Genomic DNA, 19,783 nt, shown 5'->3' with positions numbered 1-19,783 from the left:
TTCAACAAGGAAATAGTTATAGACCTGGATGACATATATGTTAGTCTCGGTGACCTTGCTTGAATCACAGTAGGCCAAGGAACAAGTTGTACAACATCGTTGCAGAAATTGGAATCAACATCATCAAAAGGGAAAATCAAAACCCAAAAAAGGTCATTATGCCTCTGCGTATAGCTGTAAGTTATGTCCAATTTGTTCTCTTTCTCTTTTTTTTGGATAATCAGATAGAACTTGAAATTAGTGGAACACATGTGCACCTAATTTTTCTTTCTCTTTTTCTCAATAGTAATTGGTTTTACTTTTTATCTGTTCGAACAGTCGTACCTAATTGAGGGACGTGATAACCTCAAGGAAGTAACCCGATGTTTCGAAAATGATCCATCAAACAGATTGGATCACAAAGACATGTAAGTACTAACCTGATTTTTTTATTACTAATCATTTTCCTGATCAAACCTTTTATTACTAGAATGTTTTTTATCTTTTACGATTCCTCATCACAATCCCACATCTATTTTTGTTACATTACAGGTTTGTTTCCCTACACTTCAAGCTTTTCCTGGAACACCAAAGGATGCATCAGGCCATTACTGGCTTGTTAACCTGAACATCAAAGCTCAGAGGTTCGAGATATATGATTCACTAGGAAACAATTCCGAGCCGGTAAACATGCACGCTTGCCACTTGCTAATTGTCGGCATAAAGACTAACTTGGATCAGACAGTATTCCAACTCAAAGATAAAGATCATGGACTGGCCTATAGAGATAATTGATAGCCCGCGCCAAAACAATGGGTAAGCTTCATAATACTTTTCAATTCAAACGTATAACACATTTTTTATATTTGTTTGGAACAATGTAACTTCATTTTACTGTAGGTTTTTCATTTATGTTGTTTCTAATAGTCGTCGAACACATTATATTTTTCATCTCCCAGGTATGACTGTGATTTTTTCACACTGAAGAATCTTGAAGCATGCCCAAGAAGGACCCCATCAACGTACTCACAGAAAGACATTTCAAACATTAGGAAGTTGTACACAGATAAATGGTTACGTTTCACGAAGAAAGCAAATTGGCAGTAATTTGTCTAGCAAATGTGGTCAAGTGGTAATTCATATCTCTAACCATGCTCTTTTTTCCTTTTTTACTGTTACCTATGTATCAATACTGACTTTGCATAGTTACTTTATTTTTACTCTATCAAAAAGAATTCAGCAAATGCAATAAAGTATAAGTTGACAATCATAAGATACATTTTTTTCACATCAGAAAACATACTGTCTCAAAAATCATTTAAATATTCGCAAAAAGGTCTCGTACAAATTTGTTCGACAAGGTAAAATGAGGCCTGTAATGTAACACATATTTTTTAAATCAAAAACAATGTCCTTCACTTCTTATATATGTTTCTTCTTTTTTTTCAAATCAATGAAAAAGGCCCAACAAACTGTACTTCTCGGGTTTGCTAGTCGCACCTCGCACGTACGAGCATCGTGACTCGGTTGCTTGCACACACCACAAAGACCTTGTTTTGGTTTACGTAACTGTAGACCACCTTTCTTTCTTTTTGAACTCGGGCGCCCTTTTGTCACCGACATTGGTGGGTTCCTAGCTTTCCGATTCTCCACGATAGCGGCATCTTCTTCCATAGGTACACTTTCTTGTGAATCATTAGCGAGGGTTGGTGTTCACTTGGATGCTTGGCGCTCTTCCTTTTTTGAGTGCATCGAGCATTAGCCTTTTTCAAATCTACCATCTCTTTCTCCATTGCTCTCATGTGCCGTTCGGCTATTTCATTAGTTTTCTCCGAGGCCGCTAAACCAACGACAAGCTTAGCAAAATCACTGCAGAGGTTACCATATCTAAGCAATCTCATATCTTTTCTAGATAGTTTCGGCCAACAGGTTTTTCTTGCCTCTCATCCCGCGGTGCAACTATGTCGGGAGGGGTAGACACCACCCAGGTAGGATGTAGTGCTACGGGTATTTTGTAACCATCCCTACATGTGACATAACTTTCATTGCATGGCAGCACATGATACCATCCCTGTTAATTTTGCAACATTCACAATTGTAGATTCCATTAGCTACATCAGCATCGACACGATAACTCCTCCTACCGTACCCGCTCACGGATCCTTGTATGGGGAAAACCTCATGAATGCTCCCTTGTTCAGTAACACCAATGTCACGAACATTGTAGGATGTAATCTTGCGAAGCTCAAGCTGAAAGCGGTTGTAGATGGGCATGGTGTATGTCTGAAGGATCTGCTTCTCCATAGGAAAGTCCCCCCAAAGCTTAACTGTCTTCTCATCACCATCAAACTCATGAGTATCTTCAGTTACATCAATTCTTTCCTGCAGTTTCATGTACTGCTTGAAGAAACGAACAAGGCTATCATGTGGATGAACATACTGCTTAAGAACAACATTAAACCCTTCACTTCTAGATGTAGTTTGAAGGAATGGGAAAAACCGGTGGCGGAAATATGCTGGCACAAAACACTCACGCAAATCATAGAGGTCAAGAAAATGTGTGTTATCTGCAACCCCATGCATTTCCACCATAGTTGCACACCGCTGTTCAAACTCTTCCGGTGTCATGCTGTAGTCAATCACATCATTGAACTCTAAACGCAAATCTTCTCTCTCAGCAACAAAAGTACCAAGTTTTTCCTATACTTTTTGTATTATATGCCATCTGCAGAACCTGTGTATGATGCCAATAAACACAATGAGGATAGCAGTTCTGATAGCTGCATCTTGATCAGTAATGATGTTCAATGGATGTAGTCCATCCATTGCCTCTAAAAACCGCTCAAACAACCACACAAAATTCACAGAAGATTCATTCCTCACAAAACCACAACCAAACTGGATGGATTGACCATATCTATTTATTCCAATGAAAGGAGCACATGGCATGCTGTACTGGTTTGTCATGAATGTTGTATCAAAAGAAATACAATCATTGTACGGGGGTAGACATCTCTTGCTTTGCTATCCACCCGAACAGGTTCTCCACTTTATTTTACGCATCTAGCTTGAACTTGTAGAAAAATGCTGGGATCATCTTTCTTGATTTCTTCAAAGTACTCTAGCAGCTCCGGGATATCTTTAATCCTGTCATAGTTCCCTAGTTTTGCGGTGTAGTTACTAACTGTTTTGCTGTTGTATGGGACATTCTGCTTGCTCCCATATAGCTCCCCCATGATTTCCATGATTCTTCCTGAAGTAAGGTTGACTTCATGCAACAAGTCAATGAACTTTTTCTCTTCTGCAGGGATCTTGTTGTGGGATCTCAAGTACTTCTTCAGCGCAAACTTGTCAATCACCTCATGTGTATGCACCTCAACAAACTGAGTAACTTTCCATCTAGCACCATCACATTTTACTCGAAGCTTTGCTTTGCAGTCTGTCAGCACAGTTAGCTTACGATTCCTCTGCTTAACTGGGACTGCTTCTTCTTCTCTAGGCTTCCCAGATTTGTTGCAGACATAAACAAATTTATCTAGCTCACCATCTTTAGCACATCTCCTAGATGATTCTATCTTCACTGAAAAACCAACGTGGTGAGCATATCTGTTGTAGTGCTGCAAAGCTAGTTCAGGTGTGTCAAACATCATGCCAACAAATGGAACCTTTGGAACATATCCTTCAGGCGTTGACTCAACCTCAGCTTCACCATCGCTTTCCTCACTGGAAAGTGTAACACCAGTCCGTGCACGCGAATCAGCTTGCTGATCATTGTTTGAAGGACCTGCTTCATCTCCTTGGGGATCGACACGATGGCCTCCGACTTCCGCGGCTGCCCGGCATGTTGATCGGTTGATGTACTAGCTTCGGGAGTTGCATTGAGATCAATGCCACCAAACCGATATTCAAATCCGCGAGCCCTTGGCATTCTTCTTCAAAACAAATATCTGCATGGAATCAATGACATGAATCATTAAGATTTTTTGTTTGCACAACATTTTTTAAAGTAAATTTACATCTGTTTTTTACCATCTTCAGTTAAGTAACATTCTCCCTTTTTATTTTTTTCCCTGTGTTTACAGGTGCAAGTTGTAAATATCTTCCGCAGAAAACCAAGGCAATACCAGGAAAGATCATGTGATTGACATGGCAACCAGTATGGGCAAATATTATGCAGTACTACTTTTACTAATGGCAAACCAGTATGAACTGATAACCAGTATGAGCATGTAACATACCAGCTGCAGTCTAGTGTTCTTTGTAGCTCTGCCCTAACATTGTGTTCTACCTAGTTGTTCTACCAGTTACATGCTTTTTCTTGTGTTCTACATGGTTGTCCTACCTTTGTGTTCTACCAGTTACATGCTATCTACTTTTTGTGTTCCATCTTTTTGTGTTATATCCTGTGTTCTACATGCTATCTTTGTGTTCTATGCTCTTTTTTTAAACTTGTTACTTTTTGTTTGTCCTATAGTTACATTAGTGGCACATGTAACATAGCAGTAATTTATTTCTGGCACATGAAACATGGGGCATGTAACTATAGTTACATCAGTGGCAACTACTTTTGTCTGAAGGCAGTAGAGAAGTCACCTACTAAGTGCATGTAACATACATTAGTGGCAGCTATAGCTGTCTAAAGACTTGATGCTGCCATATTTTTCACTAGATGTAGCAAAGGGAAAGGTGCATGTAACTGAATCTGGTCAAGATAGTACCTCCAGTCAACTGAATTTGCAGAGGGATAGACGATGTAGCAGGGGGCGGGGCTGGAGGTGATTTTCCGGACCCGCTAGTCGTCGGATGTAGCAGATCCCTCCCTCAATGTAGCGGATCTCTCCCTATATGTATGTAGCGGATCCGAAACAAGCAAATATGTAGCAGATCTCTCCCTCAATGTAGCAGATCTCTTCGTCAAGCCGATTGAATCGATGTAGCGGATTAACCGGTGGCGGGAACTGGACGAGAGGAGAGGAGGTTTTTTTTCAAGAATCTGGATGTGACTGTTCTTCCCTGGTTCATCCTTGTTCTTGGCGTGTTGAAGAAGAAGATGGGGATCTAGCGCACATGTAGCAGGTAAGAAGAAGATGGGATCCGATGTAGATGTAGCTTTATGATGCGGTCCAAAAAAAAAGTGGCGTTCACGTGGGAGATGCTCGTATGCTGCGGGGTCCCCACGGTGGGCCAAAAAAGGAAAGTGCGTGGTGCCCACGGTGGGCCAGAAAAGGAAAGTCCACCTGATCGGACTGACCTTGTTTTACCAGGAATCGAGGTCGACCTCGATGTAGCACAACCCTTATTGGTTCGTACGCGGACGGTGCATCACGAGACGTACGAAATCCCATCTCATCAAATCGATCAGCGCATCAGGGGTGAGGAAGACGGAAATAATCGAGCACCGGGCCCCCGTCGAGGCCTTTGCCGTTGTAGTGGGATAGGAACTCCGGCATGGTGATGCTCCGGTACAGCGGCGGCGCCGACGAATACAGCAGATCCTCGATGGGACCGTACACCTTTGCCGTCGTCGCATTCAGGTTGGCGGTGACGAATGCCGCCACGGAGACCCTGGCTCTGCCGTAGGCCACCACCCGGTGCTCCACGCTCCTCAGCTTCCCGTTGCTCACCAGCTGCAGCAGGTCGCCCACGTTGATCACCAGCGCGCCAGGCACCGGAGGCACGACCACCCGAACCGATTGGCGCTTATCCTCCTCGCCGCCGTTGTCCGTGACGAGCACCTGGAGGCCGGGAATGTCGTAGTCCTGGAGGAGCACGGTGAGGAACGACGGGTCGGAGTGCCGGCTGGTGCCTAGGGTGAGGTGAGGCTCGGGGCACGGCGAGTAGTAGTTGCCCACCACGCTCACGCCATCCGCGCACCCTATCTCCTCCAGCCGGTTTGGCGCCAGCCCGAGCGCCTCCGCCAGCAGCTCCAGCACCGCCACCGCGATCCTGCGCACCGCGCCAGAGTACTCTGGCAGGACGCCGTGCATGGCGGGCGGGAGCTCGCCCTGCCCTGGCGGGTCCGGGAACGCTCGGCAGAAGAGGGTGTCGCGCCAGTTGGCCGCCGGCAACTGAAGCAGGTCGAAATTGGAGTTGAACTGGAGCTTCTTGGTGAGGTCGCGTGTGTAGTACGGCGCCTTGGCCTCCTTCGGCGATTCGTGGAAGCGGCGGATGGACTCGAGCATCTCGGCGAGGAGGCCGGCTGACACGCCATGGTTCACCCACTAGTAGAAACAAGGGCTTTGGTTTTTTTGCCCCAGATGGCTTTTGCACCGGATTTGGCAAGAACCAGTGCTAAAAGGGGTCATTAGCACCGGTTCGTGGGGCGCAGCCGGCCGAGGGACCTTTTGCACCGGTTTGTGTTACGAACCGATGCAAATGAGCTATCTTTTGCACCGGTTCATAACACAAACCGGTGCAAAAGGTTCGTCGCCGAGCACGTAGTCGCCGAGGAATCTTTAGCACGGTTCGTGTTACGAACCAGGTAAAAGATAGCTCATTTGCACCGGTTCGTAACACGAACCGGTGCTAAAGGTCCCCAGCCCTATTTCAGCTCAGCTACCCAGCCAACCAGCCCACTCACTTCATTTTTGCTAGGAGAAGGTGTGTGTTGAGTGCTAACTTGCTTCTCTTTGGCATGCACATAAGGTGCTCGATGAAATGTCTGAGAGAGTGATGCCGCTTGATTTTACACACAACAAAAATGAGATGAGGTGCCGGAGCGACACTTAAGCTTTCTCCTCTTTCTTTTCTCCTCGATCAAGGTTAAGCAACAACTTTACCCTTTCATTTATACGGTGCTAATTTCCACTATTTATAAATATGGGAAATACTGGACTACCTAGGGGAATAGCTACGCACCCTCGTCCAGCCATTCATCCGCCCTATAAGACATTTCAGGCCATTGATAGATCTAACGCCGTTAGCCTCTTGTTTTCTCTCTCTTCCTCCACCCACCCGCACGGCTCCTCCTCACCCGACCCGCCTATCACGCCCGTCGTCAGGCTCACAACCCCTCACACCTACCGCCACCACCAAACCCAACCATCACCTCCACCAAGCGCGCCTTCCACCGGCGTCGGCTGGCGTTCCCCCGCTCTGCCGCTAGCCTCCAGCCAAATCCACCGCGCACCCCCGCCGAATCCACCGCTCATGCCCCTGATTCCCTCCCCACCCTGGTCTCTTCCTGCAGCTCGCGCAAGGCCCAGCTTACGGCATGGAGCGATGGCCACCAACACTGCATCCTGTAGCTCGGATGGGATGCATGGTCGGGGCGTCTCTCCAATCCTTCCAGCTCTTTTCTAGATCCCTTTTCAGTTCGTGTGATCATCTTTTCTTTTTTATTTTCTTCTGCACAAATTTTCTTGGATTTAGAAAGGTACACCGATTTGATTTTTAATGATTCAAAGATTTATTCATGAATTTTCCCTTTCTGGTCCTTCACTGTGATTTTTTCCCTCTGATTTGGGGAGAAGTCCCGGGCGAGCCGTCCTAAATATCTTGCTCACGCCACACATCATCCTCACGTGAGAACAGTGTGTCGGACTTTGAGAGCGGCTACCCTTGGAGGTGGCTACAGCGATCCGACGAGGCAGCTGGGGGAAGCTCGCTGGTGCGTTTGCAAGGGTCCGATGCGGCATGGTTGGCCTGTTTCTTCGTTTTTTTCGATCTCGATTTGCTTCACCTCCTTTTTCCTGATCTGTATTTAGCTTTACCATTTGATGGAATCAGGTCAATGTCGAGTAATTTTTCCGATCCAGATCTTCTTTTTCGTCCGTTCTTTATGGGTCTGTCGCCGCAGCGGGGCAACGACCGGATGATTCAGCGCTGGCATCGGGATGATTCTCTGTTTTCTCCTGCTCAACCATCAATTTTTTTGGCATCCACGTAATGTATGGGATGTGTTCTGTTAATCTGTGAATCTTTCAAAATTTATGTCTGAGAGCTGGTGCTGGGCGAGCGGTCGGGGGCTTCGGGGTGCCCGCACATGGATCTCGTCAGAACTTCCATATGCCCATTGAAGCGCCTGGCCATATGTATGGGGGAGAATTTTCTCCTGTTAGTTGAGAAATTGGGATGGATTTGTTCCTCGCGATGTCTCCTTTTGCTACCAATTCATGGTGTTTGACATTTCTCCTCTCCTCTGCCTATTCAAGTGTTTCTCCAGAGATAAATACTAATCTATGGGAAATCTGGTTAGAGATAAATAGGAGATTTTTTTAGTAGAAGATCATGCGAGTAATAGAAATTGTGGCTGCAATCTGTGGCGTCTTGCCGAGACAAAAGGGCTTGCTGCTCCTTTCGGTGACCTTTTGAGAGGAAAAAGGTTAATGCTAGCTAGCTAGATTCTTCCTTTTACTTTTTTCCTTTGTTTCTCTCTTGATTTGCAACTCACCTGACACTGATTCGTAACCTGTTAACATTCCCTCTACACTATTTTTCTTTGCAGTTTCTCTCAATGTTAAGAATGGCACGGTTTATTTTTTTTCTAGATCCTGCCTGATTTTTTTCTAGAGCCTGTTAGGATTCTTTTGTATTTGCAGACCCAAAAGAGTATTGCTGATCAAGATCCACATGTTGTTTCTATTTGTGACCTTGGAAGGGAATGAGATTTTCAGGTTGTAATCAATGCTTAAGATCTATGCCCCCTCCGTAATGAAATTTTCTTGGATGACCATCTCCGTATCATCTATTCGTTCTGATTTTTTACAACTTATTAGTTCTCACCTTCTGATCTTTTCTTGCCAACAACTGCGATCGGTGCTTGTGCATGAGCTGCTTCTGGGTACTTTACGAGATGATTAAGAAATCTCTTTTGTGTCCTCTCGAAGATTGTTTTTTCCAGATTCTCCTGCTGAGATTCAAAAAAAAAAAAAAAAGATTGTTTTTTCCAGATTCGAGTTTTTTGTCCACATTCTTTTTTGTTCTGCAGGTGTTGTCGGGGGAGGAAAGAGAAGTTGGGGCCAAGCAAACGCGTGGAGATATTTTTCCGATCAGGATTTCTTCAGCTCCTATTTTTCCGATGTGGATGGATTTTGCTTTTTACCATTCAAGGGAACTGAGTCAATGTTTAATTTTGTACATGGTGTTTTCCCGGTCTAGATCCTATGTCCCGTTCAAATAAACAAACTCGTTGAGGGAAAAGTTGTGTTAATTATCTCCTAATGTTTTTCATTCCGAGGTTAATTAATTCTCCCGCCTTTCATATCCAAACAATCTGAAAATCCTCACGGGAAAGGAGTCGCTCGTAAAAAAAAAGAGGTTCAAAATAAACAAAACAAACTCTAGCATGCTGGCTTCGATGTAACCCACCTCTTTTTGTCAAAAAAGTACTTTTTTTGTACGTTGCCTTGCTGTCGTCATCGTGTCGTCATCATGCGCACAACACACAAAAAATAAGGATAGTTGGGACTAAGGGACGGGAGTGACGGACGTTATAGATGTACGAATCACTGGGCATGATCCAACGATGATAACAGCGTGCATAGCTATCACCCTAGGTAGAAAATCCGCGTCGTTATAAATATTATGATGTTTTGTAATTGTTTATTGATAAACTTAATTAATTATTTGATGTAGATGAACCGGCGGCAATGGATGTACATTGACCGACGTCTACCCGAGTTAAGATCGGGCCTGGAAGAATTTTTCCGCGTGGCTCAGGAAAACCCACAGGCGGATGGTTTTATGTGTTGTCCATGTGTTGATTGCCATAACTTGAAGCAATACCCTGAATGGCAAGTCATTCACTCCCACCTGCTTTGGAAAGGTTTCATGCCCAGCTATAATTGTTGGACCAAGCATGGAGAAAGAGGAGTTATGATGGAAGACGACGAAGAAGAAGAGGATGATGATATGTACCCTAACTACGATGATACTGCAACAGGGCATGATGAAGATGAAGATGCAGGAGGAGGTGATCAAGATGAAGAGGCATCAGATGAGCCCGTTGATGATGATCTTCGTCGGGCCATCGCCGATGCACACAGAGATGCGTAAACGTAAAACGAGAAGCGAAAGTTAAAGGGCATGTTAGATGATCACAAAAAGAAGTTATACCCAAATTGCGAAGATGGCAACACAAAGCTCGGTGCCACCCTAGAGTTGCTGCAATGGAAGGCAGAGACTGGTATATATGACAAGCCATTTGAGAAGTTACTAAAAATAATGAAGAGGAGGTTTCCGAAGAATAACGAATTGCCTGACAGTACGTACGAAGCAAAGAAGGTTCTCTGCCCTCTAGGATTAGAGGTGCTGAAGATACATGCATGCATTAATGACTGCATCCTCTACCGCGCTGATATGTCCAATTTGCATCACTATTTTATATCATAATTTGTCGTTATTCATTGATATATTTCATATTTGGAGATGATACTTATGTTATTTCATCTATTTTGCATGTTTCATGATTATTGGAGGATCGCGCACCGGAGCCAGGATTCCGCTGGAAAAAGCACCGTCAGAATGCAATATTTCGGAAGATCAACGATTGACGGAAATTATACGAAAAATCCTATTTTTCCGGATGACGAAGGGAGCCGAAGGGGAGAAGAGGGGACCCGAGGTGGGCCCACCCCATAGGCCGGCGCGGCCCAAGGCCTGGCCGCGCCGCCCGTGAGAAGGGGGCCCACGGCCCCCTCTCGCCTCCTTTTCTTCGCGTACTCCTTCGTCCCGAAAACCTAAGCTCTAGGGGTACGTCGCGAAGAGCCACAGCCGCCCTCGCGGGGCGGAGAACACCAGAGAGAAAAGAGCTCTCCGAGCAGCTGAGATCTCGCTGGGAAATTCCCTCCCGGAGGGGGAAATCGACGCCATCGTCACCATCATCGAGCTGGACATCATCTCCATCACCATCACCATCATCTTCATCATCATCACCGCCGTCTCCACCGCTGAACCTCGTCACCGCTGTAACAATTTGGGTTTGATCTTGATTGTTTGATAGGGGAAACTCTCCCGTGTTGATTTCTACTTGTTATTGATGCTATTGAGTGAAACCGTTGAACCAAGGTTTATGTTCAGATTGTTATTCATCATCATATCACCTCCGATCATGTTCCATATGATGTCTCGTGAGTAGTTCTTTTAGTTCTTGAGGACATGGGTGAAGTCTAAATGTTAGTAGTGAAGTATGGTTGAGTAATATTCAATGTTATGATATTTAAGTTGTGGTGTTATTCTTCTAGTGGTGTCGTGTGAACGTCGACTACACGACACTTCACCTTTATGGGCCTAGGGGAATGCATCTTGTACTCGTTTGCCAATTGCGGGGTTGCTCGGAGTGACGAAACCTGAGCCCACGTTGGTATATCGATGCAGGAGGGATAGCGGGATCTCGAGTTTAAGGCCGTGGTTAGATTTATCTTAATTACTTTCTTGTAGTTGCGGATGCTTGCAAGGGGTATAATCACAAGTATGTATTAGTCCTAGGAAGGGCGGTACATTAGCATAGGTTCACCCACACAACACTTATCAAAACAATGAAGATTAATTTGCCGTATGTAGCGAAAGCACTAGACTAAAATCCCGTGTGTCCTCAAGAACGTTTGGTCATTATAAGTAAACAAACCGGCTTGTCCTTTGTGGTAAAAAGGATTGGGCCACTCGCTGCAATTATTACTCTCGCACTTTACTTACTCGTACTTTATTCATCTCGTTACATCAAAACCCCCGAATACTTGTCCGTGAGCATTTACAGTGAAACCTTCATCGAAACTGCTTGTCAACACCTTCTGCTCCTCGTTGGGATCGACATTCTTACTTATCGAAGATACTACGATACACCCCCTATACTTGTGGGTCATCACGCGCTGAGTATGAAAATTTGAAAAAATGTCCGGTATGCACTGCACTTCGGTATAAGATCAGGCGAGATGACCCTGGTGATGTTGAGGGCGAGCCCCCTAGGAAGAGGGTTCCTGCCAAGGTTATGTGGTATGCTCCTATAATACCACGGTTGAAACGTCCGTTCGGAAATAAAGAGCATGCCAGGTTGTTGCGATGGCACAAAGAAGACCGTAAGAAAGACGAGATCGTTGAGACACCCCGCTGATGGGTCGCAGTGGAGGACAATCGATAGAGAGTTCCCGGATTTTGCGGATGACCCGAGGAACTTAAGGTTTGGCCTAAGTACGGATGGAATGAATCCTTTTGGGGAGCAGAGCTGCAGTCATAGCACTTGGCCTCGTAACTCTATGTATCTATAACCTTCCGCCTTGGTTGTGCATGAAGCGGAAGTTCATTATGATGCCGAGTGCTCATCCAAGGCCCAAAGCAACCCGGCAACGACATTGATGTGTACCTACAGCCATTATTTGAAGAACTCTTACAGGTTGTGGAGCAAACCAGGTGTACATGCATGGGATGAGTACAAACATGAGTCATTTAACCTACGAGCATTGCTTTTCGTGACCATCAATGATTGGCCTCGCTCTTAGTAACCTTTCGGGACGGACAAACAAGGGATACAATGCATGCACGCACCGTTTATATGAGACCGAAGGTGCCTATTTGCATAAATGTAAGAAGGTTGTGTACTGGGGTATCGTCGATTTCTTCCAAAGAGGCACCCCGTCGAAAGAAAGGCAATCATTTCGGAGGTGAGGCAGATCGCGGGTGAAGCCTCGAACTTCGTACCGGTGATGCTTTACTTGATATGGTCAAGGACATAAAAGTAATCTTTGGAAAGGGTCCTGGCGGTCAATCTGTTACGAATGACGTCGTTACCGGACACGCACCCATGTGGAAGAAAAAATCTATATTTTGGGATCTACCCTATTGGAAAGTCCTAGAGGTCCGCTCTTCAATCGACGTGATGCACGTGACGAAGAATCTTTGCGTGAACCTGCTAGGCTTCTTAGGCGTGTATGAGAAGACAAAAGATACACCAGAAGCACGGGAGGACCAGTATCGTATGAAAGTCCCAAAAGACAAGCAAGAACAGAATTACAAGGATACAGGGAGTCGCTTAAGTCCTGCCAGCTACGCTCTTACCAAAGCAGAGAAGGATATCTTTTTTGAAGTCCTTTACAGTATCAAGGTGCCGTCTGGATTCTCATCAAATATAAAGGGAATTATATATATGGCGGAGAAAAAATTCCAAAACGTGAAGTCGCATGACTGCCACATTATTATGACGTAGTTGCTTCCGGTTGCACTGAGGGGCTTCGCTAGGAAAATGTTCGAATACCCATTGTGAAGCTATGTGCATTCCTTAATGCGATATCTCGAAGGTAATCGATCCAGCTAGTCTTCCAAGGTTACTGTAAGGATGTGGTGCAATGTCTTGTTAGCTTTGAGTTGGTGTTTCCACCATCTTTCTTCAATATTATAACACATCTCCTGGTTCACCTTGTCGAAGAGATTGCCATCCTCGGTCCTGTCTTTCTACACAATATGTTCCCCTTCGAGAGGTTCATAGGGGTCTTAAAGAAATATGTTCATAACCATGCTAGGCCAGAAGGAAGCATCTCCAAGGGCTATGGAACAGAGGAGGTCATTGAGTTCTGTGTTGACTTTATTCCTGACCTTAAGTCGATTGGTGTTCCTGAATCGCGACATGAGGGGCGACTAAGTGGAAAAGGCACGTTAGGAAGGAAATCAATGATATGTAGGGACGGCATTTCTTTCACTCAAGCACACTACAGAGTTCTACAAAGTTCCACCTTGGTGACCCCGTATATCACTGATCACAAGAATATTGTACGCTCCAAACATCCGGGGCAGTCTGAAGACTGGATTACGTATAAACATATGCAGACATTCGGCGGTTGGCTCCGAGAACATCTCATTAATAACAACGATATTGTAGATCAGTTGTACATGTTGGCCGGGTCACCATCTTCGACTATAGTGACTTTCCAGGGGTACAAGATAAATGGAAATACCTTCTACACGTTCGCCCAAGATAAAAAGAGCACCAACCAAAACAGTGGTGTCCGCATTGATGCAACAAACACTAGAAGTGGGAAAAAGGACACATATTATGGTTACATAGAGGAGATATGGGAACTTGACTATGGACCTTCTTTGAAGGTCCCTTTATTTCGGTGCAAATGGTTCAAGCTGGATGGAAAAGGGGTAAAGGTAGACCAGCTGTACGGAATGACAACAAGTGGATCTCAACAATCTTGGTTACGAGATGAACCATTCGTCCTAGCCAATGATGTGGCTCGGGTTTTCTATGTGAAGGACATGTCCTCTAGACCGAAGAAAAGAAAACATAAGGAAACGAGCTCATCCGATGAGCCAAAGCGTCACATAGTTCTTTCGGGGAAAAGAACCATCGTGGGAGTCGAGGACAAGACAGACATGTCAGAAGATTATAATAAGTTTGCTGAAATTCCGCCCTTCACAGTGAACATTGATCCAACCATCGCGTTGAATGCTGAAGATACTCCATGGTTACAGTCGAAGCGATCATAATGTATTAATTATTATCCTGTACCTTGAGCTCATATTTTGAAGCGTTTGTTGTGATATGTATCAGTAACATTGGTCGTTTGAACTAAATGCAATTATCCATGTTTGGAAATTTATCCTCAGCTACTGGTTGTTGGGTGTATACTAGCAGCTTCCGAGCGGGACTTGCGGGAAGAGTTACTCGGGTGGAGCTTCCGAAGATGTCTAAGACGGCCGTCCATCTAAGACATCTTCGAGAAACTCCGCCGGAGAGGCTCTTTCCTTCGAGGTCGCCATCGTCGGGTTATATACCAGCTCCCTGGAAGCTCTCTATGCTCTCCCCTCCTTACCCTGAGCTACTATTTGTTGGGTGTATACTAGCAGCATGCGAGCGGGACTCCTAGCTTTTGCTTGCGGGAAGAGTTCTCGGGCGAAGTTTCCGAAGATGTCTAAGACGGCCGGCCATCTAAGACATCTTCGAGAAACTTCGCCGGAGAGGCTCTTTCCTTCTTGGTCGTTGCATCTTCTCTCTTTGTTCTCTCTACTCTCCCCGGGGGGGGGCTATATATAGCGGTGTGTGCCTCCGCGATAATCCCCTCCCCCAGCATGAAACCACCCCGTGATAAGGCAAACAACGGATAAGCCTCCCCGGATTTAGCCCCCCATCTTTAGCACCGGTTCCAGCCAGGAACCGAGATAAAAAGATATATAAACTAATCCACCATCTTTAGCACCGGTTCCAACCAAGAACCGGGATAAAAGGGGTATATAAACTAATCAACCGTCTTTAGCACCGGTTCCAGCCATTAACCGGGATAAAACGACAACGACTTTATTGAAATTTAACAAGATACGTTAACTAAACTTAAACTAAAACAACGACAACACGGCTTTATTGAAATTTAACATTAACTAAATTTAAACTAAAATAACAACTTCTACTAGTTCTTCCGCGCATCCGTCGCGCCCTCCTAGCTGCCGCCTCCTGCCGCAGCTCCTCCTGATGACGACGCTTATGCATCTCCTCACTATCCAGATCCGCCACACGCGGCCGCTTATGCAGCTCCTGGAGACTCTGCCTCTCAAATGCTTCTATGGTAGCCGCTAGCGCCGCCTCCTCCCACTCCTCTATCTCTCGCGAGCTGCAGGTCCACCTCATCCGCTGCCGCCCTCCTGGCTGCCGCCTCCTGCCACAGCTGCTGCTGCAGCTCCTCCCACTCCTCTATCTCCGCGAGCTGCGGGTCTACCTCCACCGGCGGCGGGTGCGGCTTTGGAGGAATTGTGCAATGGGCTAGGGTTCAGTGATGAGTGAAATGGGAGACACGGGGGCGTACTATTTATAGAGGGCGTTTAGGCGGGAAATCTCCGCGCTGCGCGTCGTGGCGGGAAAATGTCCAGCGCGGCGTCGTGGCGGGAACATATCCCACGCGGCTTCGTGGCGGAAACCCGCGCAACGTCGTGGCGGGAACTCGATCCCGCGCGAAACAGATAAAAAAGGCGAGAAGATAAACAGATAAACAACAAAAATTTCAGTCCAACTGGGGACCTTTTGCACCGGTTCGTGGCTGGAACCGGTGCAAAAGGATTCCCAAGGACGCACGCTGGTTCCATTTCCGTACCTCTGGCTGGATCCCCTTTGCAATTAGGTCATTCTCCCATTTCTCCCACTTGGGTCTGCCAGCCTTGTAGCCTCCTCGCCCCATGGTATGGAAGTACATCTTATTAGCAACATTTTTCTTGTTGTTGTCTGACCTTGTCTTTGCCCTCTCCGATGTCTTGTACTTCACAAATGCCTCCCAGTGGTCTTTTATCTTCTCATAGGGGCCGTTGAAATCTGGAGTCTTCTTTTTCTTGACAAAGAAGTTCCGTCCCGGAAGAGAGAAGGACCAGCTCACACACGCCCTTGGGAATCCTGAACACCCAGGACGAACACGAACCATACCAGGTGGCAAGCCGTGGTGTATTGGGTTTCCTGCAGAAACGAAGAAATATCCCGATAGAAGCCATCAGAGGCAAAAGGATGTGGTTCAAGAACGCGTTGCTAAGCTAGAGGAGCAAGTGAGGATGATAATGTCAGGCTCAGCCACAGTCACCCAACCTCAACCTAATCCGCAGATAGAAGAAGTTGCATTCGATGCTACCGGCCAGGGATCTCAGCGGAAAAGCAGCGTGGCTTCCACGGAGCTGCCTGGTGATGATGCAGATGTGGATCCGCAGATGGCTCCTCCCTCCCCCGTGGATCCGCAGATGCCTCCTGATCTCTACCCTGTGGACTTTATCACAGAGTCGACACCTTGTGAGCTACATTTCCAAACGATGGGCTACTTAACGCTCAAGGCGGCGATCGGCTATGTCTTACCGCCAGTACCTGATCAAAGATACCACTTCAATCCGGTTCCACCTGGATACGCTGTTGCCGGGGTGGATCAAGTTATGGATGGGTATGGGCCGCTGAGGCTTGACCACCCTGCCGGTGAAGGGGATTTGCTAGAGCTGGGAGAAGCCAAGAACACTACAGTTCTATGGCGAAAGGAATTCATTGTGATTCCGGGTTGGAAGGCGCCAACAAGGTCTCCACCGAGCCTGCATTCACCACCGATGCAGCCGTCTCCAGTGCGTGAGCCTTCCCCGCCGGCGCGTGAGCCATCTCCGCCGCCGCGTGAGCCTTCCCCGCCGGCGCATGAGCCATCTCCGCCGCCGCGTGAGCCTTCTCCGCCACCCAAGTCTAAGAGGAAAATTAGGCGGACCGCTACGACACAGCTGAGTCGTAACAAATCACCGAGACGCAAACAAGAGCCCCTCCCAAGAGTGCCTAAGGTTGCTCCCAAGAGACCTTATGACTATACAAGCTTGAGGAAAATGCCAAGATCGTAGCTGAACGAAGCACAAGCAACAAATGTTGAAACTGAAAAAGCCCCAGCTTGAGCCGGAGCCAGCTATATCTCTGGAAAAGAAGTTGAAACTGCTGAAGAACCTTCATCAACCTGAGCCAAGTCTTTCATCAAACTATGACCGGTCTATTCGCAAGTCAAATGTGTTAACAAGAGAGCGGTGGGAAAAAAGTAAGGTAGAAGGGAAACCAGTTCCCAGCCTTGGAGCCCGGAAAACTCGTGCCCCCCGCTCCAAGTGTATCCCGATGTCCTAGCGTGCCTTGATCCGATGATGGTAAAACTATACAAAGATGAGGCAGATGCGGCCGGTATGAGTATTCCTGAGTACTTATGCCGCATCGATGCAGAATTCCTGTTCAAGGGTGATGATGTCCAAATAGCATACCAGTACAAGTACGGGCAACCTCTTGTCAGAGCTGAGGAGTTGCCTAATCTATCAACACAACTGCGAAGACTGCATAATTGGTACATGGATGCATGTAAGGATGGTAAGAACCGGATCATGGTGGCAATCACGGATGACCACTACGGGCGAAATGACGTGATGAACATCGAATTTTGTGAATTATTTCAGTTATTCAACCAAGACGCCCTCGACAAATCTCTCCTGAGTGCATACTGTCTGTAAGTATTATTTATGTAATTAAGCCTCTACCGCGGCTCGTCCATTATTGCATGCATATAACCATACTCTCACTGTATTATGCAGAATGAAGATCCGCGAATGCCGCAAGGGGCAAATCTATGATCTTGGGTTCGTTGACCCATATACCGTGAATGGGTATACTGTTGACAACTCTCCCAAGGACACGGAGAATAACTTGGTATATGTCTTAAGGAAAAACTCATACAAAAGGGCAATACTATTTCCTTACAACTTCGCGTGAGTGTTACTCGTCTTCACACATTAAATCTTTTCGCTTACTCCATGTGTTAAGTGTAATTGATGAGTTATGCATATATATATATGTGTGTCCGCAGGTTTCACTATATCCTGCTAGTCATTGAACCCGACACCGGGATAGTAGAAGTCATGGACTCGAAGAGTAAACCCCTTGAGGTGTGGGGGGACATGGCTGATATCCTCCACAAGGCTTGGAAACGGTTCACCAACAAAGCTCCGGGTTTAAAGAATAAAGAACTTCAAATAAAACATGTACCGGTAAGTACTACTGGCTAGGCCGCGCATCTCTTTGATTCTAGTTTCAATACCATTATTATCATCCTTGATTATATATATATTATTTTGATTGAACTTTGTTCTCGTAAAGTGCTTGAGGCAAGAGGACGGAAATAATTTATGCGGGTTCTACGTTTGCGAGTTCATCCGCCAGAATACCCACCATGTGAGGGATATTTTGGAACAACTTGATGTAAGTAAACAACATTCATGGCTTTATTTTATCACCTTGTGTTTCATTCACATACACACACATATATATATTAACCACCGTACCTTCTTCAAATTATTAGATCGAACGGTTGCGGAACGGTCTTCTAGCAACTGAGCGTGTACGAGCAATTCAAGAAGAACTGGCAGGATTCTTACTTGAGCAAGTCATAGCTCCAGACGGAGAACACTATGTGGCCGACATCCAATATCAAAGTTGATGTAGACATATATATATGCATGAACGTGTGTCACTTTGATCGATATATGTAATATAATGGTTTCCTATATATATATTTGAATTGTCTGCATTAATATTATACCGTGTTTCGAATGGGGCAGAGTCTCTGCCGCGGCAGCATTTTAGTGCAATTCCCTGCCGCGGCAGAGTCTGCCGCGGCAGGGAAGGGCACTAAAATGCTGCCGCGGCATACCCTTTGCACCGGTTCGTATTACGAACCGGTGCAAAAGCTCCCCCGCCGAGCGTCCCACAGCCTGCCACGTGGTGTCCCCTTTAGCACCGGTTCGTAAGTGAACCGGTGCAAAAGGGGGGGGGCCTTTTGCACCGGATGGTTTGCACCGGTTGGCCATCCGGTGCATATGGCCATTACCAACCGGTGCAAAAGGCCCTGTTTCCACTAGTGACCACCTGGAAGAAGCCCACTGTCTCCGCTGCAGCCTTCAAATGGGAGAGCACATCGGACCGGCGGGCCGAGAGGTCGATGACCGGGATGGTGGCCGAGGAGGAAGAAGTGGGATGGGGATCGGGAGAGTGGTGGAAAATTGGCGGGACGGTCCTGACGCCGGCGTCGACGAGGCCTTTGACGCCAGCCTTGGTGTCGTCGAACGCCTGCAGAACTTGGCGGCGGTCTGTGGTGTGGGTGGCGGCCATGATGACGGCCGACAACCGGACTCTGATGGAGACTAGAGAGTGTTGTGAGAGCTGGTACTTGATTGCTTGCTTTGATGCGGTGATCGGCGCTGTGGCGTCGTCTACTCCGTATATGCGTGCGCTGGGGTGGCCATTTCCTAACACCGGGAGCACGTGTTGTACTTCAGATTGTAGGGTCAGGAGAAAGCCGCGTGTGCAAGATTCCCCTTGTTTCTTACAGCATCTTTAGCGGCT

The 19,783-nt window shown here is 46.4% G+C and overlaps 1 protein-coding gene across 1 annotated transcript; it reads right to left on the bottom strand.

The window, feature by feature from the left end:
- Positions 1-5,345: 5,345 nt before the first annotated feature.
- Positions 5,346-19,549, bottom strand: LOC124660684 (DIBOA-glucoside dioxygenase BX6-like). Its single transcript, XM_047198508.1, has 2 exons — positions 19,307-19,549; positions 5,346-6,200 (listed from the first exon to the last, which is right to left on the bottom strand). The coding sequence occupies exons 1-2, from the start codon at positions 19,547-19,549 to the stop codon at positions 5,346-5,348; spliced, it is 1,098 nt and encodes a 365-aa protein (XP_047054464.1).
- Between the last annotated feature and the right edge of the window lie 234 nt (positions 19,550-19,783).

The sequence above is a fragment of the Lolium rigidum genome, chromosome 1 (assembly GCF_022539505.1).
Source record: "Lolium rigidum isolate FL_2022 chromosome 1, APGP_CSIRO_Lrig_0.1, whole genome shotgun sequence".
Taxonomy (NCBI): domain Eukaryota; kingdom Viridiplantae; phylum Streptophyta; class Magnoliopsida; order Poales; family Poaceae; genus Lolium; species Lolium rigidum.
Note: the sequence above shows the minus strand (reverse complement) of the source record. Positions and strands in the feature narration are given on the sequence as shown.

What these genes read in the sequence shown, in the direction of transcription:
- LOC124660684 (XM_047198508.1), bottom strand. Translation starts at nt 19,549, where the DNA reads ATGGCCGCCACCCACACCACAGACCGCCGCCAAGTTCTGCAGGCGTTC. An exon ending in AGACAGTGGGCTTCTTCCAG is followed by an intron (nt 6,201 to 19,306) that starts GTGGTCACTAGT and finishes TGTTTCTACTAG; the next exon opens with TGGGTGAACCATGGCGTGTC.